Raw genomic sequence first — 24000 nt, forward strand, 5'->3', positions numbered from 1 at the left:
ACACAGAGAGACAGACACACAGACACACAGAGAGACAGACACACAGACACACAGAGAGACAGACACACAGACACACAGAGAGACAGACACACAGAGAGACAGACACACAGAGAGACAGACACACAGAGAGACAGACACACAGAGAGACAGACACACAGAGAGACAGACACACAGAGAGACAGACACACAGAGAGACAGACACACAGACACACAGAGAGACAGACACACAGAGAGACAGACACACAGAGAGACAGACACACAGACACACAGAGAGACAGACACACAGAGAGACAGACACACAGACACACAGAGAGACAGACACACAGAGAGACAGACACACAGAGAGACAGACACACAGACACACAGAGAGACAGACACACAGAGAGACAGACACACAGACACACAGAGAGACAGACACACAGAGAGACAGACACACAGAGAGACAGACACACAGACACACAGAGAGACAGACACACAGAGAGACAGACACACAGAGAGACAGACACACAGAGAGACAGACACACAGAGAGACAGACACACAGAGAGACAGACACACAGACACACAGACACACAGAGAGACAGACACACAGACACACAGAGAGACAGACACACAGACACACAGACACACAGACACACAGAGAGACAGACACACAGAGAGACAGACACACAGAGAGACAGACACACAGAGAGACAGACACACAGAGAGACAGACACACAGAGAGACAGACACACAGAGAGACAGACACACAGAGAGACAGACACACAGACACACAGAGAGACAGACACACAGAGAGACAGACACACAGAGAGACAGACACACAGAGAGACAGACACACAGACACACAGAGAGACAGACACACAGAGAGACAGACACACAGACACACAGAGAGACAGACACACAGAGAGACAGACACACAGACACACAGAGAAACAGACACACAGAGAGACAGACACACAGACACACAGAGAGACAGACACACAGAGAGACAGACACACAGAGAGACAGAGAGACAGACACACAGACACACAGAGAGACAGACACACAGAGAGACAGACACACAGAGAGACAGACACACAGACACACAGAGAGACAGACACACAGACACACAGAGAGACAGACACACAGACACACAGAGAGACAGACACACAGAGAGACAGAGAGACAGAGAGACAGACACACAGAGAGACAGACACACAGAGAGACAGACACACAGAGAGACAGACACACAGAGAGACAGACACACAGAGAGACAGACACACAGACACACAGAGAGACAGACACACAGAGAGACAGACACACAGACACACAGAGAGACAGACACACAGAGAGACAGACACACAGACACACAGAGAGACAGACACACAGAGAGACAGACACACAGACACACAGAGAAACAGACACACAGAGAGACAGACACACAGACACACAGAGAGACAGACACACAGAGAGACAGACACACAGAGAGACAGAGAGACAGACACACAGACACACAGAGAGACAGACACACAGAGAGACAGACACACAGAGAGACAGACACACAGAGAGACAGACACACAGACACACAGAGAGACAGACACACAGACACACAGAGAGACAGACACACAGAGAGACAGACACACAGACACACAGAGAGACAGACACACAGACACACAGAGAGACAGACACACAGAGAGACAGACACACAGAGAGACAGACACACAGAGAGACAGACACACAGAGAGACAGACACACAGAGAGACAGACACACAGAGAGACAGACACACAGACACACAGAGAGACAGACACACAGAGAGACAGACACACAGAGAGACAGACACACAGAGAGACAGACACACAGAGAGACAGACACACAGAGAGACAGACACACAGAGAGACAGACACACAGAGAGACAGACACACAGAGAGACAGAGAGACAGACACACAGACACACAGAGAGACAGACACACAGAGAGACAGACACACAGAGAGACAGAGAGACAGACACACAGACACACAGACACACAGAGAGACAGACACACAGAGAGACAGAGAGACAGACACACAGACACACAGACACACAGAGAGACAGACACACAGAGAGACAGACACACAGAGAGACAGACACACAGACACACAGAGAGACAGAGAGACAGACACACAGAGAGACAGACACACAGACACACAGAGAGACAGACACACAGACACACAGAGAGACAGACACACAGACACACAGAGAGACAGACACACAGAGAGACAGACACACAGAGAGACAGACACACAGAGAGACAGACACACAGACACACAGAGAGACAGACACACAGACACACAGAGAGACAGACACACAGACACACAGAGAGACAGACACACAGAGAGACAGACACACAGAGAGACAGACACACAGAGAGACAGACACACAGAGAGACAGACACACAGACACACAGAGAGACAGACACACAGAGAGACAGACACACAGAGAGACAGACACACAGAGAGACAGACACACAGAGAGACAGACACACAGAGAGACAGACACACAGAGAGACAGACACACAGAGAGACAGACACACAGACACACAGAGAGACAGACACACAGAGAGACAGACACACAGAGAGACAGACACACAGAGAGACAGACACACAGAGAGACAGACACACAGAGAGACAGACACACAGACACACAGAGAGACAGACACACAGAGAGACAGACACACAGAGAGACAGACACACAGAGAGACAGACACACAGAGAGACAGACACACAGAGAGACAGACACACAGAGAGACAGACACACAGAGAGACAGACACACAGAGAGACAGACACACAGAGAGACAGACACACAGAGAGACAGACACACAGAGAGACAGACACACAGAGAGACAGACACACAGAGAGACAGACACACAGAGAGACAGACACACAGAGAGACAGACACACAGAGAGACAGACACACAGAGAGACAGACACACAGAGAGACAGACACACAGAGAGACAGACACACAGAGAGACAGACACACAGAGAGACAGACACACAGAGAGACAGACACACAGAGAGACAGACACACAGAGAGACAGACACACAGAGAGACAGACACACAGAGAGACAGACACACAGAGAGACAGACACACAGAGAGACAGACACACAGAGAGACAGACACACAGACACACAGAGAGACAGACACACAGACACACAGAGAGACAGACACACAGACACACAGAGAGACAGACACACAGACACACAGAGAGACAGAGAGACAGACACACAGAGAGACAGACACACAGAGAGACAGAGAGACAGACACACAGACACACAGACACACAGAGAGACAGACACACAGAGAGACAGAGAGACAGACACACAGACACACAGACACACAGAGAGACAGACACACAGAGAGACAGACACACAGAGAGACAGACACACAGACACACAGAGAGACAGAGAGACAGACACACAGAGAGACAGACACACAGACACACAGAGAGACAGAGAGACAGACACACAGAGAGACAGACACACAGACACACAGAGAGACAGAGAGACAGACACACAGAGAGACAGACACACAGAGAGACAGACACACAGACACACAGAGAGACAGACACACAGAGAGACAGACACACAGAGAGACAGACACACAGACACACAGAGAGACAGACACACAGAGAGACAGACACACAGAGAGACAGACACACAGACACACAGAGAGACAGACACACAGAGAGACAGACACACAGAGAGACAGACACACAGAGAGACAGACACACAGAGAGACAGACACACAGACACACAGACAGACAGACACACAGACAGACAGACACACAGAGAGACAGACACACAGAGAGACAGACACACAGAGAGACAGACACACAGAGAGACAGACACACAGAGAGACAGACACACAGAGAGACAGACACACAGAGAGACAGACACACAGAGAGACAGACACACAGAGAGACAGACACACAGAGAGACAGACACACAGAGAGACAGACACACAGAGAGACAGACACACAGACACACAGAGAGACAGACACACAGACACACAGAGAGACAGACACACAGACACACAGAGAGACAGACACACAGAGAGACAGACACACAGAGAGACAGACACACAGAGAGACAGACACACAGACACACAGACAGACAGACACACAGAGAGACAGACACACAGAGAGACAGACACACAGAGAGACAGACACACAGAGAGACAGACACACAGACACACAGAGAGACAGACACACAGACACACAGAGAGACAGACACACAGACACACAGACACACAGACACACAGACAGACAGACACACAGACAGACAGACACACAGAGAGACAGACACACAGAGAGACAGACACACAGAGAGACAGACACACAGAGAGACAGACACACAGAGAGACAGACACACAGAGAGACAGACACACAGAGAGACAGACACACAGAGAGACAGACACACAGAGAGACAGACACACAGAGAGACAGACACACAGAGAGACAGACACACAGAGAGACAGACACACAGAGAGACAGACACACAGACACACAGACAGACAGACACACAGAGAGACAGACACACAGAGAGACAGACACACAGAGAGACAGACACACAGAGAGACAGACACACAGAGAGACAGACACACAGACACACAGACAGACAGACACACAGAGAGACAGACACACAGAGAGACAGACACACAGAGAGACAGACACACAGAGAGACAGACACACAGAGAGACAGACACACAGAGAGACAGACACACAGAGAGACAGACACACAGAGAGACAGACACACAGAGAGACAGACACACAGAGAGACAGACACACAGAGAGACAGACACACAGAGAGACAGACACACAGAGAGACAGACACACAGAGAGACAGACACACAGAGAGACAGACACACAGAGAGACAGACACACAGAGAGACAGACACACAGAGAGACAGACACACAGAGAGACAGACACACAGAGAGACAGACACACAGAGAGACAGACACACAGACACACAGAGAGACAGACACACAGACACACAGAGAGACAGACACACAGAGAGACAGACACACAGAGAGACAGACACACAGAGAGACAGACACACAGAGAGACAGACAGACAGAGAGACAGAGAGACAGACACACAGACACACAGAGAGACAGACACACAGAGAGACAGACACACAGAGAGACAGACACACAGAGAGACAGACACACAGAGAGACAGACACACAGAGAGACAGACACACAGAGAGACAGACACACAGAGAGACAGACACACAGAGAGACAGACACACAGAGAGACAGACACACAGAGAGACAGACACACAGAGAGACAGACACACAGAGAGACAGACACACAGAGAGACAGACACACAGAGAGACAGACACACAGAGAGACAGACACACAGACACACAGAGAGACAGACACACAGACACACAGAGAGACAGACACACAGACACACAGAGAGACAGACACACAGAGAGACAGACACACAGAGAGACAGACACACAGAGAGACAGACACACAGAGAGACAGACACACAGAGAGACAGACACACAGAGAGACAGACACACAGAGAGACAGACACACAGAGAGACAGACACACAGACACACAGACACACAGAGAGACAGACACACAGAGAGACAGACACACAGACACACAGAGAGACAGACACACAGAGAGACAGACACACAGACACACAGAGAGACAGACACACAGAGAGACAGACACACAGACACACAGAGAGACAGACACACAGAGAGACAGACACACAGAGAGACAGACACACAGAGAGACAGACACACAGAGAGACAGACACACAGAGAGACAGACACACAGAGAGACAGACACACAGAGAGACAGACACACAGAGAGACAGAGAGACAGACACACAGACACACAGAGAGACAGACACACAGAGAGACAGAGAGACAGACACACAGACACACAGACACACAGACACACAGAGAGACAGAGAGACAGACACACAGACACACAGAGAGACAGACACACAGAGAGACAGACACACAGACACACAGAGAGACAGACACACAGAGAGACAGACACACAGACACACAGAGAGACAGACACACAGAGAGACAGACACACAGAGAGACAGACACACAGAGAGACAGACACACAGAGAGACAGACACACAGAGAGACAGACACACAGAGAGACAGACACACAGAGAGACAGACACACAGAGAGACAGACACACAGAGAGACAGACACACAGAGAGACAGACACACAGAGAGACAGACACACAGAGAGACAGAGAGACAGACACACAGACACACAGACACACAGACACACAGAGAGACAGAGAGACAGACACACAGACACACAGAGAGACAGACACACAGAGAGACAGACACACAGAGAGACAGACACACAGAGAGACAGACACACAGAGAGACAGACACACAGAGAGACAGACACACAGAGAGACAGACACACAGAGAGACAGACACACAGAGAGACAGACACACAGAGAGACAGACACACAGAGAGACAGACACACAGAGAGACAGACACACAGAGAGACAGACACACAGAGAGACAGACACACAGACACACAGAGAGACAGACACACAGACACACAGAGAGACAGACACACAGACACACAGAGAGACAGACACACAGAGAGACAGACACACAGAGAGACAGACACACAGAGAGACAGACACACAGAGAGACAGACACACAGAGAGACAGACACACAGAGAGACAGACACACAGAGAGACAGACACACAGACACACAGACACACAGACACACAGAGAGACAGACACACAGACACACAGACACACAGAGAGACAGACACACAGAGAGACAGACACACAGAGAGACAGACACACAGACACACAGAGAGACAGACACACAGAGAGACAGACACACAGAGAGACAGACACACAGAGAGACAGACACACAGAGAGACAGACACACAGAGAGACAGACACACAGAGAGACAGACACACAGACACACAGACACACAGACACACAGAGAGACAGACACACAGACACACAGAGAGACAGACACACAGACACACAGACACACAGACACACAGACACACAGACACACAGACACACAGACACACAGACACACAGACACACAGGGAAAGAGAGATGTATACAAAGGGGGAGATAGAGAATGGGAGAGAAACAGAGAGACAGTTACTATCCCGGACAGCGCCGGGTGCTATGTTGTGAGGCAAAATTTTAACCCCGCGCGTTCCAATTTACCAATCAATTTTGCCCCTATCTACATAATGGGGAAAAAGTGAAACGAAAAGTGTTGGGGGAAAATTGACAGCTGCCAGATGTGAACAAGGGGGACTTAAAGAATGAGCGATGGCGCCAAAGAGTATATACCGAACAGTTGCTAAGGTGGGGCCCCGACATGGGATACTCACCACACTCGGGGATATGAACACACACATAAAATGCGCCACACACTACCACGTGCTTGAACACATATACCACCCTCCGCACACATCTCACCACACATACACCAACCTCGCCACATAATCGCCCTAAACACACACAAGTCTGGTATATATACCACCCTCAGCACACATCTCACCACACATACACCAACCTCTCCACATAATCACTCTAAACACACACAAGTCTGGTACATATACCACCCTCAGCACACATCTCACCACACATACACCAACCTCACCACATAATCACCCTAAACACACACAAGTCTGGTACATATACCACCCTCAGCACACATCTCACCACACATACACCAACCTCGCCACATAATCACCCTAAACACACACAAGTCTGGTACATATATCCCCCTCAGCACACATCTCACCACACACATACACCAACCTCACCAAATAATCACCCTAAACACACACAAGTCTGGTACATATATCCCCCTCAGCACACATCTCACCACACATACACCAACCTCGCCACATAATCGCCCTAAACACACACAAGTCTGGTATATATACCACCCTCAGCACACATCTCACCACACATACACCAACCTCACCACATAATCGCCCTAAACACACACAAGTCTGGTACATATACCACCCTCAGCACACATGTCACCACACATACACCAACCTCACCACATAATCACCCTAAACACACACAAGTCTGGTACATATACCACCCTCAGCACACATCTCACCACACATACACCAACCTCACCACATAATCGCCCTAAACACACACAAGTCTGGTACATATACCACCCTCAGCACACATCTCACCACACATACACCAACCTCGCCACATAATCACCCTAAACACACACAAGTCTGGTACATATACTACCCTCAGCACACATCTCACCACACACACACCAACCTCACCACATAATCGCCCTAAACACACACAAGTCTGGTACATATACCACCCTCAGCACACATCTCACCACACATACACCAACCTCACCACATAATCACCCTAAACACACACAAGTCTGGTACATATACCACCCTCAGCACACATCTCACCACACATACACCAACCTCGCCACATAATCACCCTAAACACACACAAGTCTGGTACATATACTACCCTCAGCACACATCTCACCACACACACACCAACCTCACCACATAATCGCCCTAAACACACACAAGTCTGGTACATATACCACCCTCAGCACACATCTCACCACACATACACCAACCTCGCCACATAATCACCCTAAACACACACAAGTCTGGTACATATACCACCCTCAGCACACATCTCACCACACATACACCAACCTCACCACATAATCACCCTAAACACACACAAGTCTGGTACATATACCACCCTCAGCACACATCTCACCACACACACACCAACCTCACCACATAATCACCCTAAACACACACAAGTCTGGTACATATACCTCCCTCAGCACACATCTCACCACACATACACCAACCTCACCACATAATCACCCTAAACACACACAAGTCTGGTACATATACCACCCTCAGCACACATCTCACCACACATACACCAACCTCACCACATAATCGCCCTAAACACACACAAGTCTGGTACATATACCGCCCTCAGCACACATCTCACCACACATACACCAACCTCACCACATAATCGCCCTAAACACACACAAGTCTGGTACATATACCACCCTCAGCACACATCTCACCACACACACACCAACCTCTCCAAATAATCACCCTAAACACACACAAGTCTGGTACATATACCACCCTCAGCACACATCTCACCACACATACACCAACCTCACCACATAATCGCCCTAAACACACACAAGTCTGGTACATATACCACCCTCAGCACACATGTCACCACACATACACCAACCTCACCACATAATCACCCTAAACACACACAAGTCTGGTACATATACTACCCTCAGCACACATCTCACCACACACACACCAACCTCACCACATAATCGCCCTAAACACACACAAGTCTGGTACATATACCACCCTCAGCACACATGTCACCACACATACACCAACCTCACCACATAATCACCCTAAACACACACAAGTCTGGTACATATACCACCCTCAGCACACATCTCACCACACATACACCAACCTCACCACATAATCACCCTAAACACACACAAGTCTGGTACATATACCACCCTCAGCACACATCTCACCACACACACACCAACCTCTCCACATAATCGCCCTAAACACACACAAGCCTGGTACATATACCACCCTCAGCACACATCTCACCACACACACACCAACCTCGCCACATAATCGCCCTAAACACACACAAGTCTGGTACATATACCACCCTCAGCACACATCTCACCACACATACACCAACCTCACCACATAATCGCCCTAAACACACACAAGTCTGGTACATATACCACCCTCAGCACACATCTCACCACACATACACCAACCTCGCCACATAATCACCCTAAACACACACAAGTCTGGTACATATACCACCCTCAGCACACATCTCACCACACATACACCAACCTCACCACATAATCACCCTAAACACACACAAGTCTGGTACATATACCACCCTCAGCACACATTTCACCACACATACACCAACCTCACCACATAATCGCCCTAAACACACACAAGTCTGGTACATATACCACCCTCAGCACACATCTCACCACACATACACCAACCTCACCACATAATCACCCTAAACACACACAAGTCTGGTACATATACCACCCTCAGCACACATCTCACCACACATACACCAACCTCACCACATAATCACCCTAAACACACACAAGTCTGGTACATATACCACCCTCAGCACACATCTCACCACACACACACCAACCTCACCACATAATCACCCTAAACACACACAAGTCTGGTACATATACCACCCTCAGCACACATCTCACCACACATACACCAACCTCACCACATAATCGCCCTAAACACACACAAGTCTGGTACATATACCACCCTCAGCACACATCTCACCACACACACACCAACCTCTCCACATAATCGCCCTAAACACACACAAGTCTGGTACATATACCACCCTCAGCACACATCTCACCACACACACACCAACCTCACCACATAATCACCCTAAACACACACAAGTCTGGTACATATACCACCCTCAGCACACATCTCGCCACATAATCACCCTAAACACACACAAGTCTGGTACATATACCACCCTCAGCACACATCTCACCACACATACACCAACCTCGCCACATAATCACCCTAAACACACACAAGTCTGGTACATATACCACCCTCAGCACACATCTCACCACACATACACCAACCTCCCCACATAATCGCCCTAAACACACACAAGTCTGGTACATATACCACCTTCAGCACACATCTCACCACACATACACCAACCTCGCCACATAATCACCCTAAACACACACAAGTCTGGTACATATACCCCCCTCAGCACACATCTCACCACACATACACCAACCTCACCACATAATCACCCTAAACACACACAAGTCTGGTACATATACCCCTCTCAGCACACATCTCACCACACATACACCAACCTCACCACATAATCGCCCTAAACACACACAAGTCTGGTACATATACCCCCCTCAGCACACATCTCACCACACATACACCAACTTCACCACATAATCACCCTAAACACACACAAGTCTGGTACATATACCACCCTCAGCACACATCTCACCACACATACACCAACCTCACCACATAATCCACCTAAACACACACAAGTCTGGTATATATACCACCCTCAGCACACATCTCACCACACATACACCAACTTCACCACATAATCACCCTAAACACACACAAGTCTGGTACATATACCCCCCTCAGCACACATCTCACCACACATACACCAACCTCACCACATAATCGCCCTAAACACACACAAATCTGGTACATATACCACCCTCAGCACACATCTCACCACACATACACCAACCTCACCACATAATCGCCCTAAACACACACAAGTCTGGTACATATACCCCCCTCAGCACACATCTCACCACACATACACCAACCTCGCCACATAATCACCCTAAACACACACAAGTCTGGTACATATACCACCCTCAGCACACATCTCACCACACATACACCAACCTCCCCACATAATCGCCCTAAACACACACAAGTCTGGTACATATACCCCCCTCAGCACACATCTCACCACACATACACCAACCTCACCACATAATCACCCTAAACACACACAAGTCTGGTACATATACCACCCTCAGCACACATCTCACCACACATACACCAACCTCACCACATAATCGCCCTAAACACACACAAGTCTGGTACATATACCCCCCTCAGCACACATCTCACCACACATACACCAACCTCACCACATAATCACCCTAAACACACACAAGTCTGGTACATATACCACCCTCAGCACACATCTCACCACACATACACCAACCTCACCACATAATCGCCCTAAACACACACAAGTCTGGTACATACACCACCCTCAGCACACATCTCACCACACATACACCAACCTCGCCACATAATCGCCCTAAACACACACAAGTCTGGTACATATACCACCCTCAGCACACATCTCACCACACACACACCAACCTCGCCACATAATCGCCCTAAACACACACAAGTCTGGTACATACACCACCCTCAGCACACATCTCACCACACATACACCAACCTCGCCACATAATCGCCCTAAACACACACAAGTCTGGTACATATACCACCTTCAGCACACATCACACCACACACACACCAACCTCGCCACATAATCGCCCTAAACACACACAAGTCTGGTACATATACCACCCTCAGCACACATCTCACCACACATACACCAACCTCACCACATAATCGCCCTAAACACACACAAGTCTGGTACATATACCACCCTCAGCACACATCTCACCACACACACACCAACCTCACCACATAATCACCCTAAACACACACAAGTCTGGTACATATACCACCCTCAGCACACATCTCACCACACATACACCAACCTCACCACATAATCGCCCTAAACACACACAAGTCTGGTACATATACCACCCTCAGCACACATCTCACCACACACACACCAACCTCTCCACATAATCACCCTAAACACACACAAGTCTGGTACATATATCCCCCTCAGCACACATCTCACCACACATACACCAACCTCGCCACATAATCACCCTAAACACACACAAGTCTGGTACATATACCACCCTCAGCACACATCTCACCACACATACACCAACCTCACCACATAATCACCCTAAACACACACAAGTCTGGTACATATACCACCCTCAGCACACATCTCACCACACACACACCAACCTCTCCACATAATCACCCTAAACACACACAAGTCTGGTACATATATCCCCCTCAGCACACATCTCACCACACATACACCAACCTCGCCACATAATCACCCTAAACACACACAAGTCTGGTACATATACCACCCTCAGCACACATCTCACCACACACACACCAACCTCTCCACATAATCGCCCTAAACACACACAAGTCTGGTACATATACCACCCTCAGAACACATCTCACCACACATACACCAACCTCACCACATAATCGCCCTAAACACACACAAGTCTGGTACATATACCATCCTCAGCACACATCTCACCACACATACACCAACCTCACCACATAATCGCCCTAAACACACACAAGTCTGGTACATATACCACCCTCAGCACACATCTCACCACACACACACCAACCTCACCACATAATCGCCCTAAACACACACAAGTCTGGTACATATACCACCCTCAGCACACATCTCACCACACACACACCAACCTCACCACATAATCGCCCTAAACACACACAAGTCTGGTACATATACCACCCTCAGCACACATCTCACCACACATACACCAACCTCGCCACATAATCGCCCTAAACACACACAAGTCTGGTACATATACCACCCTCAGCACACATCTCACCACACATACACCAACCTCACCACATAATCGCCCTAAACACACACAAGTCTGGTACATATATCCCCCTCAGCACACATCTCACCACACATACACCAACCTCACCACATAATCGCCCTAAACACACACAAGTCTGGTACATATACCACCCTCAGCACACATCTCACCACACATACACCAACCTCCCCACATAATCGCCCTAAACACACACAAGTCTGGTACATATATCCCCCTCAGCACACATCTCACCACACATACACCAACCTCGCCACATAATCGCCCTAAACACACACAAGTCTGGTACATATACCGCCCTCAGCACACATCTCACCACACATACACCAACCTCACCACATAATCACCCTAAACACACACAAGTCTGGTACATATACCACCCTCAGCACACATCTCACCACACATACACCAACCTCACCACATAATCGCCCTAAACACACACAAGTCTGGTACATATACCACCCTCAGCACACATCTCACCACACATACACCAACCTCACCACATAATTGCCCTAAACACACACAAGTCTGGTACATATACCACCCTCAGCACACATCTCACCACACATACACCAACCTCACCACATAATCACCCTAAACACACACAAGTCTGGTACATATACCACCCTTAGCACACATCTCACCACACATACACCAACCTCACCACATAATCGCCCTAAACACACACAAGTCTGGTACATATACCACCCTCAGCACACATCTCACCACACACCAACCTCTCCACATAATCGCCCTAAACACACACAAGTCTGGTACATATACCACCCTCAGCACACATCTCACCACACATACACCAACCTCGCCACATAATCGCCCTAAACACACACAAGTCTGGTACATATACCACCCTCAGAACACATCTCACCACACATACACCAACCTCACCACATAATCGCCCTAAACACACACAAGTCTGGTACATATACCATCCTCAGCACACATCTCACCACACATACACCAACCTCACCACATAATCACCCTAAACACACACAAGTCTGGTACATATACCACCCTCAGCACACATCTCACCACACATACACCAACCTCACCACATAATCGCCCTAAACACACACAAGTCTGGTACATATACCACCCTCAGCACACATCTCACCACACATACACCAACCTCGCCACATAATCACCCTAAACACACACAAGTCTGGTACATATACCACCCTCAGCACACATCTCACCACACACACACCAACCTTACCACATAATCGCCCTAAACACACTCAAGTCTGGTATATATACCGCCCTCAGCACACATCTCACCACACATACACCAACCTCACCACATAATCACCCTAAACACACACAAGTCTGGTACATATACCACCCTCAGCACACATCTCACCACACATACACCAACCTCACCACATAATCGCCCTAAACACACACAAGTCTGGTACATATACCACCCTCAGCACACATCTCACCACACATACACCAACCTCACCACATAATCGCCCTAAACACACACAAGTCTGGTACATATACCACCCTCAGCACACATCTCACCACACATACACCAACCTCACCACATAATCGCCCTAAACACACACAAGTCTGGTACATATACCACCCTCAGCACACATCTCACCACACACACACCAACCTCACCACATAATCGCCCTAAACACACACAAGTCTGGTACATATACCACCCTCAGCACACATCTCACCACACATACACCAGCCTCACCACATAATCGCCCTAAACACACACAAGTCTGGTACATATACCACCCTCAGCACACATCTCACCACACTTACACCAACCTCACCACATAATCACCCTAAACACACACAAGTCTGGTACATATACCACCCTCAGCACACATCTCACCACACATACACCAACCTCGCCACATAATCGCCCTAAACACACACAAGTCTGGTACATATACCACCCTCAGCACACATCTCACCACACACACACCAACCTCACCACATAATCGCCCTAAACACACACAAGTCTGGTACATATACCACCCTCAGCACACATCTCACCACACATACACCAACCTCACCACATAATCGCCCTAAACACACACAAGTCTGGTACATATACCACCCTCAGCACACATCTCACCACACACACACCAACCTCACCACATAATCGCCCTAAACACACACAAGTCTGGTACATATACCACCCTCAGCACACATCTCACCACACACACACCAACCTCACCACATAATCCCCCTAAACACACACAAGTCTGGTACATATACCACCCTCAGCACACATCTCGCCACACATACACCAACCTCGCCACATAATCACCCTAAACACACACAAGTCTGGTATATATACCACCCTCAGCACACATCTCACCACACACACACCAACCTCACCACATAATCCCCCTAAACACACACAAGTCTGGTACATATACCACCCTCAGCACACATCTCGCCACATAATCACCCTAAACACACACAAGTCTGGTACATATACCACCCTCAGCACACATCTCACCACACATACACCAACCTCACCACATAATCACCCTAAACACACACAAGTCTGGTATATATACCACCCTCAGCACACATCTCACCACACATACACCAACCTCGCCACATAATCACCCTAAACACACACAAGTCTGGTACATATACCACCCTCAGCACACATCTCACCACACATACACCAACCTCACCACATAATCGCCCTAAACACACACAAGTCTGGTACATATACCACCCTCAGCACACATGTCACCACACACACACCAACCTCACCACATAATCGCCCTAAACACACACAAGTCTGGTACATATACCACCCTCAGCACACATGTCACCACACACACACCAACCTCACCACATAATCGCCCTAAACACACACAAGTCTGGGATTATCCTTCAAAAATAAAAATCTGATTTAATAAGCAGCCAAACTACAAGAACAACAAATGTACCATATAGGAAATACGGCAGCTGTCAGTCACATGACCTGTCTATATGTGTATGTGTGAGCTAATATATACTGTCAGGGGGAGGGCTTTCTGTTGCCTGGAGATTCATCAGGCTGCCAATAGCAACCAATCACAGTTTAGTTTCTATTTTGCTACAGTTAATCTGAGCTCTGATTGGTTAATATAGGCAACAAAGGACATTCTCAGTATGTGTGAGGTCATAGGATGTTAAATCTGTGTGGAATATTTGTGGTGGTGAAATATATGTTGTGAAATGCTTCTATTAGCTTTGTTTTTGCCTTTTAATAATTACATTTCTATTTGTTTTGTGTTTTACATTCTATTTTGTTAACAGCAGTTATTAACCCGGGTAGTACATCTAGTGTGTGTGTGTGTGTATATGTGTGTATATACACACACACACACACACACACACACACGCATATATTATGTATATATACACATACACCCCAAGGTTCAGTTCTTGGACCCCTGCTGTTCTCCATCTACACCTTCGGCCTGGGACAGCTCATAGAGTCCCACGGCTTTCAGTATCATCTCTATGCCGATGACACACAGATCTACCTCTCTGGACCTGACATTACCTCTCTACTAACCAGAATCCCACAATGTCTGTCTGCTATTTCATCCTTCTTCTCTGCGCGATTCCTAAAACTGAACATGGACAAAACAGAATTCATTCTTTCCTCCTCCTCACTCATCTCCTCCAACAAGCCTTTCCATCAAACTTGATGGTTGCTCACTCACCCCAGTCTCACAAGCTCGTTGCCTTGGAGTAACCCTCGACTCTGCTCTATCCTTCAAGCCACACATCCAAGCCCTCTTCACCTCATGCCGATTACAACTCAAAAATATCTCCCGGATCCGTGCTTTCCTTAACCAAGAATCTGCAAAAACATTAGTGCATGCCCTCATCATCTCCCGCCTCGACTACTGCAACCTCCTGTTCTGTGGCCTCTTTTCCAACACTCTTGCACCCCTCCAATCTATCCTAAACTCTGCGGCCCGCTTAATCCACCTCTCCCCTCGCCACTCCCCAGCCTCGCCACTCTGCCAATCCCTTCACTGGCTTCCCATCGCCCAACGACTCCAGTTCAAAACATTAACCATGACATACAAAGCCATGCACAACCTGTCTCCCCCCTACATCTGTGACCTAGTCTCCCGGTACCTACCTGCACGCAACCTTAGATCCTCACAAGATCTCCTTCTCTGCTCCTCTCTTATCTCCTCTTCCCACAATCGCGTACAAGATTTCTCCCGTGCATCCCCCATGCTCTGGAACGCTCTACCTCAGCACATCAGACTCTCCACTACTGTGGAAAGCTTCAAGAGGAACCTCAAGACCCACCTCTTCCGACAAGCCTACAACCTACAATAACCCTCAGTCCAGCACACCACTGCGCAACCAGCTCTGTCCTCACCTATTGTACCATCACCCATTCCCTGTAGACTGTGAGCCCTCGCGGGCAGGGTCCTCTCTCCTCCTGTAGACTGTGAGCCCTCGCGGGCAGGGTCCTCTCTCCTCCTGTAGACTGTGAGCCCTCGCGGGCAGGGTCCTCTCTCCTCCTGTAGACTGTGAGCCCTCGCGGGCAGGGTCCTCTCTCCTCCTGTAGACTGTGAGCCCTCGCGGGCAGGGTCCTCTCTCCTCCTGTAGACTGTGAGCCCTCGCGGGCAGGGCCCTCTCTCCTCCTATACCAGTCTGTCTTGTATTGTTAATGATTGTTGTACGTATACCCTCTCTTACTTGTAAAGCGCCACGGAATAAATGGCACTATAATAATAAATAATAATAATCACACACACACACACACACACACACACACACACACACACACACACACACACACACACACACACACACACACACATACACACCCACATATATATGTGTATATACAATATATGTATGTGTATACCTGTGCTGTGTGTCGTCATCCTCACACACCTGTACCTTCTTTCTTCTCATTCATGGCCTGTGTGACGTCTCGTCGTCTCCATGTTGTCAGGTCCTCGGGAGTGTGTGGTGTGCGGGAACCTGGCCACTCATGAATGTGCCGACTGCTTCACGGACATCATCCTCTCCGACCACGGCCTGAAGCAGTACTGTGTGCTGTGCAGTAAGCAGGTACATTACACATGGGGGCCGACCCTGGGCAGAACAGACGGTAGAGGGTGGGTCGACACTCCAGGGGGCTGCTCACTATAGGCGGTCATGTGTATGTGGATGTATACGAGGAGTGGAACCATTACATGACTCGTAATCTATATTTTCACCAATTTTCCCCAAAGCATTATCTCGAATTTCCAGTATTCTCTGTAGAAATGTCTCCCATATGCAGCATACATAGATATGTGCAATTACCAGTCTCATGTCTGTGTTTAAACCAAATTCAGAAGCAGCAGTATGGAGGACATTATACATCTGTCCTGAGCAGTGTAGCAGTGAATCCAGCTATGGGATGAGATTGCACAGGAGCAGTATGGAGGACATTATACATCTGTCCTGAGCAGTGTAGCTGTGAATCCAGCTATGGGAGGAGATTGTACAGGAGCAGTATGGAGGATATTATACATCTGTCCTGAGCAGTGTAGCTGTGAATCCAGCTATGGGTTGAGATTGCACAGGAGCAGTATGGAGGACATTATACATCTGTACTGAGCAGTGTAGCTGTGAATCCAGCTATGGGATGAGATTGCACAGGGGCAGTATGGAGGATATTATACATCTGTCCTGAGCAGTGTAGCTGTGAATCCAGCTATGGGATGAGATTGCACAGGAGCAGTATGGAGGACATTATACATCTGTCCTGAGCAGTGTAGCTGTGAATCCAGGTATGGGGTGAAATTGTACAGGAGCAGTATGGAGGACATTATACATCTGTCCTGAGCAGTGTAGCAGTGAATCCAGCTATGGGGTGAGATTGCACAGGAGCAGTATGGAGGACATTACACAACTGTCCTGAGCAGTGTAGTAGTGAATCCAGCTATGGGGTGAGATTGTACAGGAGCAGTATGGAGGACATTACACAACTGTCCTGAGCAGTGTAGTAGTGAATCCAGCTATGGGATGAGATTGCACAGGAGCAGTATGGAGGACATTATACAGCTGTCCTGAGCAGTGTAGCTGTGAATCCAGCTATGGGGTGAGATTGTACAGGAGCAGTATGGAGGACATTATACATCTGTCCTGAGCAGTGTGGCTGTGAATCCAGGTATGGGATAAGATTGCACAGGAGCAGTATGGAGGATATTATACATCTGTACTGGTCAGTGTAGCTGTGAATCCAGCTATGGGATGAGATTGCACAGGGGCAGTATGGAGGACATTATCTGTCCTGAGCAGTGTAGCTGTGAATCCAGCTATATGAGGAGATCACACAGGAGCAGTATGGAGGACATTATACATCTGTCCTGAGCAGTGTAGCTGTGAATCCAGCTATGGGATGAGATTGTACAGGAGCAGTATGGAGGACATTATACATCTGTCCTGAGCAGTGTAGCTGTGAATCCAGCTATGGGATGAGATTGCACAGGGGCAGTATGGAGGACATTATACATCTGTCCTGAGCAGTGTAGCAGTGAATCCAGCTATGGGATGAGATTGCACAGGGGCAGTATGGAGGACATTATACATCTGTCCTGAGCAGTGTAGCAATGAATCCAGCTATGGGATGAGATTGCACAGGGGCAGTATGGAGGACATTATACATCTGTCCTGAGCAGTGTAGCTGTGAATCCAGCTATGGGATGAGATTGCACAGGGGCAGTATGGAGGACATTATACATCTGTCCTGAGCAGTGTAGCAATGAATCCAGCTATGGGATGAGATTGCACAGGGGCAGTATGGAGGACATTATACATCTGTCCTGAGCAGTGTAGCTGTGAATCCAGCTATGGGAGGAGATTGTACAGGAGCAGTATGGTGGACATTACACAACTGTCCTGAGCAGTGTAGCTGTGAATCCAGCTATGGGATGAGATTGCACAGGAGCAGTATGGAGGACATTATACATCTGTCCTGAGCAGTGTAGTAGTGAATCCAGCTATGGGATGAGATTGTACAGGGGCAGTATGGAGGACATTATCTGTCCTGAGCAGTGTAGCAGTGAATCCAGGTATGGGGTGAGATTGCACAGGAGCAGTATGGAGGACATTATACATCTGTCCTAAGCAGTATAGCAGTGAATCCAGCTATGGGAGGAGATTGTACAGGAGCAGTATGGAGGACATTATACACCTGTCCTGAGCAGTGTAGCTGTGAATCCAGCTATGGAATGAGATTGCACAGGGGCAGTATGGAGGACATTATACATCTGTCCTGAGCAGTGTAGCTGTTAATCCAGCTATGGGATGAGATTGCACAGGAGCAGTATGGAGGACATTACACATCTGTCCTGAGCAGTGTAGCAGTGAATCCAGCTATGGGAGGAGATTGTACAGGGGCAGTATGGAGGACATTATACATCTGTCCTGAGCAGTGTAGCTGTGAATCTAGCTATGGGATGAGATTGTACAGGAGTAGTATGGAGGACATTATACATCTGTCCTGAGCAGTGTAGCTGTGAATCCAGCTATGGGATGAGATTGCACAGGAGCAGTATGGAGGACATTATACATCTGTCCTGAGCAGTGTAGCAGTGAATCCAGCTATGGGATGAGATTGCACAGGGGCAGTATGGAGGACATTATACATCTGTCCTGAGCAGTGTAGCTGTGAATCCAGCTATGGGATGAGATCACACAGGAGCAGTATGGAGGACATTATACATCTGTCCTGAGCAGTGTAGCAGTGAATCCAGCTATGGGATGAGACTGTACAAGAGCAGTATGGAGGACATTATACATCTGTCCTGAGCAGTGTAGCTGTGAATCCAGCTATGGGATGAGACTGTACAGGAGCAGTATGGAGGACATTATACATCTGTCCTGAGCAGTGTAGCTGTGAATCCAGCTATGGGATGAGATTGCACAGGAGCAGTATGGAGGACATTATCTGTCCTGAGCAGTGTAGCTGTGAATCCAGCTATGGGGTGAGATCACACTGGGGCAGTATGGAGGACATTATACATCTGTCCTGAGCAGTGTAGCTGTGAATACAGCTTTGGGGTGAGGTAAGACACTTACTGGAAAGCAGCAGTTGTATGGAGCACTATATTGGCAATGTTGTAGTGAGATGCTCATTAGCGCTGCAGGGTGGTCTGACCATATAGGATTTAATAACACACATGATGTGCCGGAGTAGAGTATAGGACGGTCACACTGTGCACTCGTGGCGGATCACTAAAGTGTCACAATGGCTTCTACCCCTATAGGTCCATTCTCATCACAAGAGGAAGGATCACAGACCCGTCCCTCTGCAGATCCCAGACAGCTTCGTGAAGACGTCACACAAGATCCCGCGGGAGAGGCTGGAGCTGTTCGCGGTCCTGTCCATAGAGACCAGCCACTACGTGTCCTTCGTGAAGTACGGGGCAGAGAAGGGTAGCTGGATGTTCTTCGACAGCATGGCCGACCGATTTGGTGAGGGGCTGCGATCACTCCATAGATTTGATCCACTCTTAAAGGGAAACTGTCCCCCAGGTTTAGGTCTCCCCTCCGCTTGCTGTCAGCGAGTCCTGGGGTGTGAGGCCCCTTACTTCAGAGGTCAGATGAAGATGAAGGGTTCTATTCACTTACATGAAGCAGAGCTGGAAAGATCACAAGAAAGCCAAGGATCTGAGAGGGGTGGAGAATGTGTGCAGTAACTCATCCCAATGCCGCGCGACGGAACGGGGCGGCCCCGTAGCACAGTGTGAACACGGCAGTCTCCCCTCGCTCACTGCCACAATCCCGTCCCCGCGGCACAGTGTGAACAAGGCCGTCTTCCCCCCCCCCGCTCACTGCCACAATCCCGTCCCCGCGGCACAGTGTGAACAAGGCCGTCTTCCCCCCCCCCCCCACCGCTCAATGCCACAATCCCGTCCCCGTAGCACAGTGTGAACAAGGCCGTCTTCCCCCCCCCGCTCACTGCCACAATCCCGTCCCCGCGGCACAGTGTGAACAAGGCCGTCTTCCCCCCCCCCCCACCGCTCACTGCCACAATCCCGTCCCCGTAGCACAGTGTGAACACGGCAGTCTCCCCCCGCTCACTGCCACAATCCCGTCCCCACAGCACAGTGTGAACACGGCCGTCTCCCCCCGCTCACTGCCACAATCCCGTCCCCACAGCACAGTGTGAACATGGCCGTCTCCCCCCGCTCACTGCCACAATCCCGTCCCCGCGGCACAGTGTGAACACGGCAGTCTCCCCCCGCTCACTGCCACAATCCCGTCCCCACAGCACAGTGTGAACACGGCCGTCTCCCCCCGCTCACTGCCACAATCCCGTCCCCACAGCACAGTGTGAACATGGCCGTCTCCCCCCGCTCACTGCCACAATCCCGTCCCCACAGCACAGCGTGAACACGGCCGTCTCCCCCCGCTCACTGCCGCAATCCCGTCCCCACAGCACAGTGTGAACACGGCAGTCTCCCCCCGCTCACTGCCACAATCCCGTCCCCACAGCACAGTGTGAACACGGCCGTCTCGCCCCGCTCACTGCCGCAATCCCGTCCCCACAGCACAGTGTGAACACGGCCGTCTCCCCCCGCTCACTGCCACAATCCCGTCCCCGTAGCACAGTGTGAACATGGCCGTCTCCCCCCGCTCACTGCCACAATCCCGTCCCCACAGCACAGCGTGAACACGGCCGTCTCGCCCCGCTCACTACCACAATCCCGTCCCCACAGCACAGCGTGAACACGGCCGTCTCCCCCCGCTCACTGCCACAATCCCGTCCCCACAGCACAGCGTGAACACGGCCGTCTCCCCCCGCTCACTGCCGCAATCCCGTCCCCGTAGCACAGTGTGAACAAGGCCGTCTCCCCCCGCTCACTACCACAATCCCGTCCCCACAGCACAGCGTGAACACGGCCGTCTCCCCCCGCTCACTGCCACAATCCCGTCCCCACAGCACAGCGTGAACACGGCCGTCTCCCCCCGCTCACTGCCGCAATCCCGTCCCCACAGCACAGTGTGAACACGGCCGTCTCCCCCCGCTCACTGCCACAATCCCGTCCCCACAGCACAGTGTGAACACGGCAGTCTCCCCCCGCTCACTGCCACAATCCCGTCCCCACAGCACAGTGTGAACACGGCAGTCTCCCCCGCTCACTGCCACAATCCCGTCCCCACAGCACAGTGTGAACACGGCAGTCTCCCCGCTCACTACCACAATCCCGTCCCCACAGCACAGTGTGAACACGGCCGTCTCCCCCCGCTCACTGCCACAATCCCGTCCCCACAGCACAGTGTGAACACGGCAGTCTCCCCGCTCACTGCCACAATCCCGTCCCCACAGCAGTGTGAACACGGCAGTCTCCCCCCGCTCACTGCCACAATCCCGTCCCCACAGCACAGCGTGAACACGGCCGTCTCGCCCCGCTCACTGCCGCAATCCCGTCCCCACAGCACAGTGTGAACACGGCCGTCTCCCCCCGCTCACTGCCACAATCCCGTCCCCGTAGCACAGTGTGAACATGGCCGTCTCC

At 49.8% G+C, this 24000-nt stretch overlaps 1 protein-coding gene across 3 annotated transcripts in view; it reads left to right on the top strand.

Annotated features, from left to right (window-relative positions):
* The window catches only part of LOC142316899 (ubiquitin carboxyl-terminal hydrolase CYLD-like), a 75363-nt gene that overhangs the window by 45384 nt on the left and 5979 nt on the right, over window positions 1–24000 (top strand). For 2 of the 3 annotated variants that reach the window (XM_075352666.1, XM_075352665.1), the window contains 2 exons: window positions 18438–18556; window positions 21745–21952. The exons of the other annotated variant lie outside the window; for it this stretch is intronic. In XM_075352666.1, coding sequence (XP_075208781.1) covers window positions 18438–18556; window positions 21745–21952 — 327 coding nt within the window. The remainder of the gene's footprint in view (window positions 1–18437; window positions 18557–21744; window positions 21953–24000) is intronic. 3 annotated transcript variants of the gene reach the window in all.

The sequence above is a fragment of the Anomaloglossus baeobatrachus genome, chromosome 6 (genome assembly GCF_048569485.1).
Source record: "Anomaloglossus baeobatrachus isolate aAnoBae1 chromosome 6, aAnoBae1.hap1, whole genome shotgun sequence".
NCBI classification, from domain to species: domain Eukaryota; kingdom Metazoa; phylum Chordata; class Amphibia; order Anura; family Aromobatidae; genus Anomaloglossus; species Anomaloglossus baeobatrachus.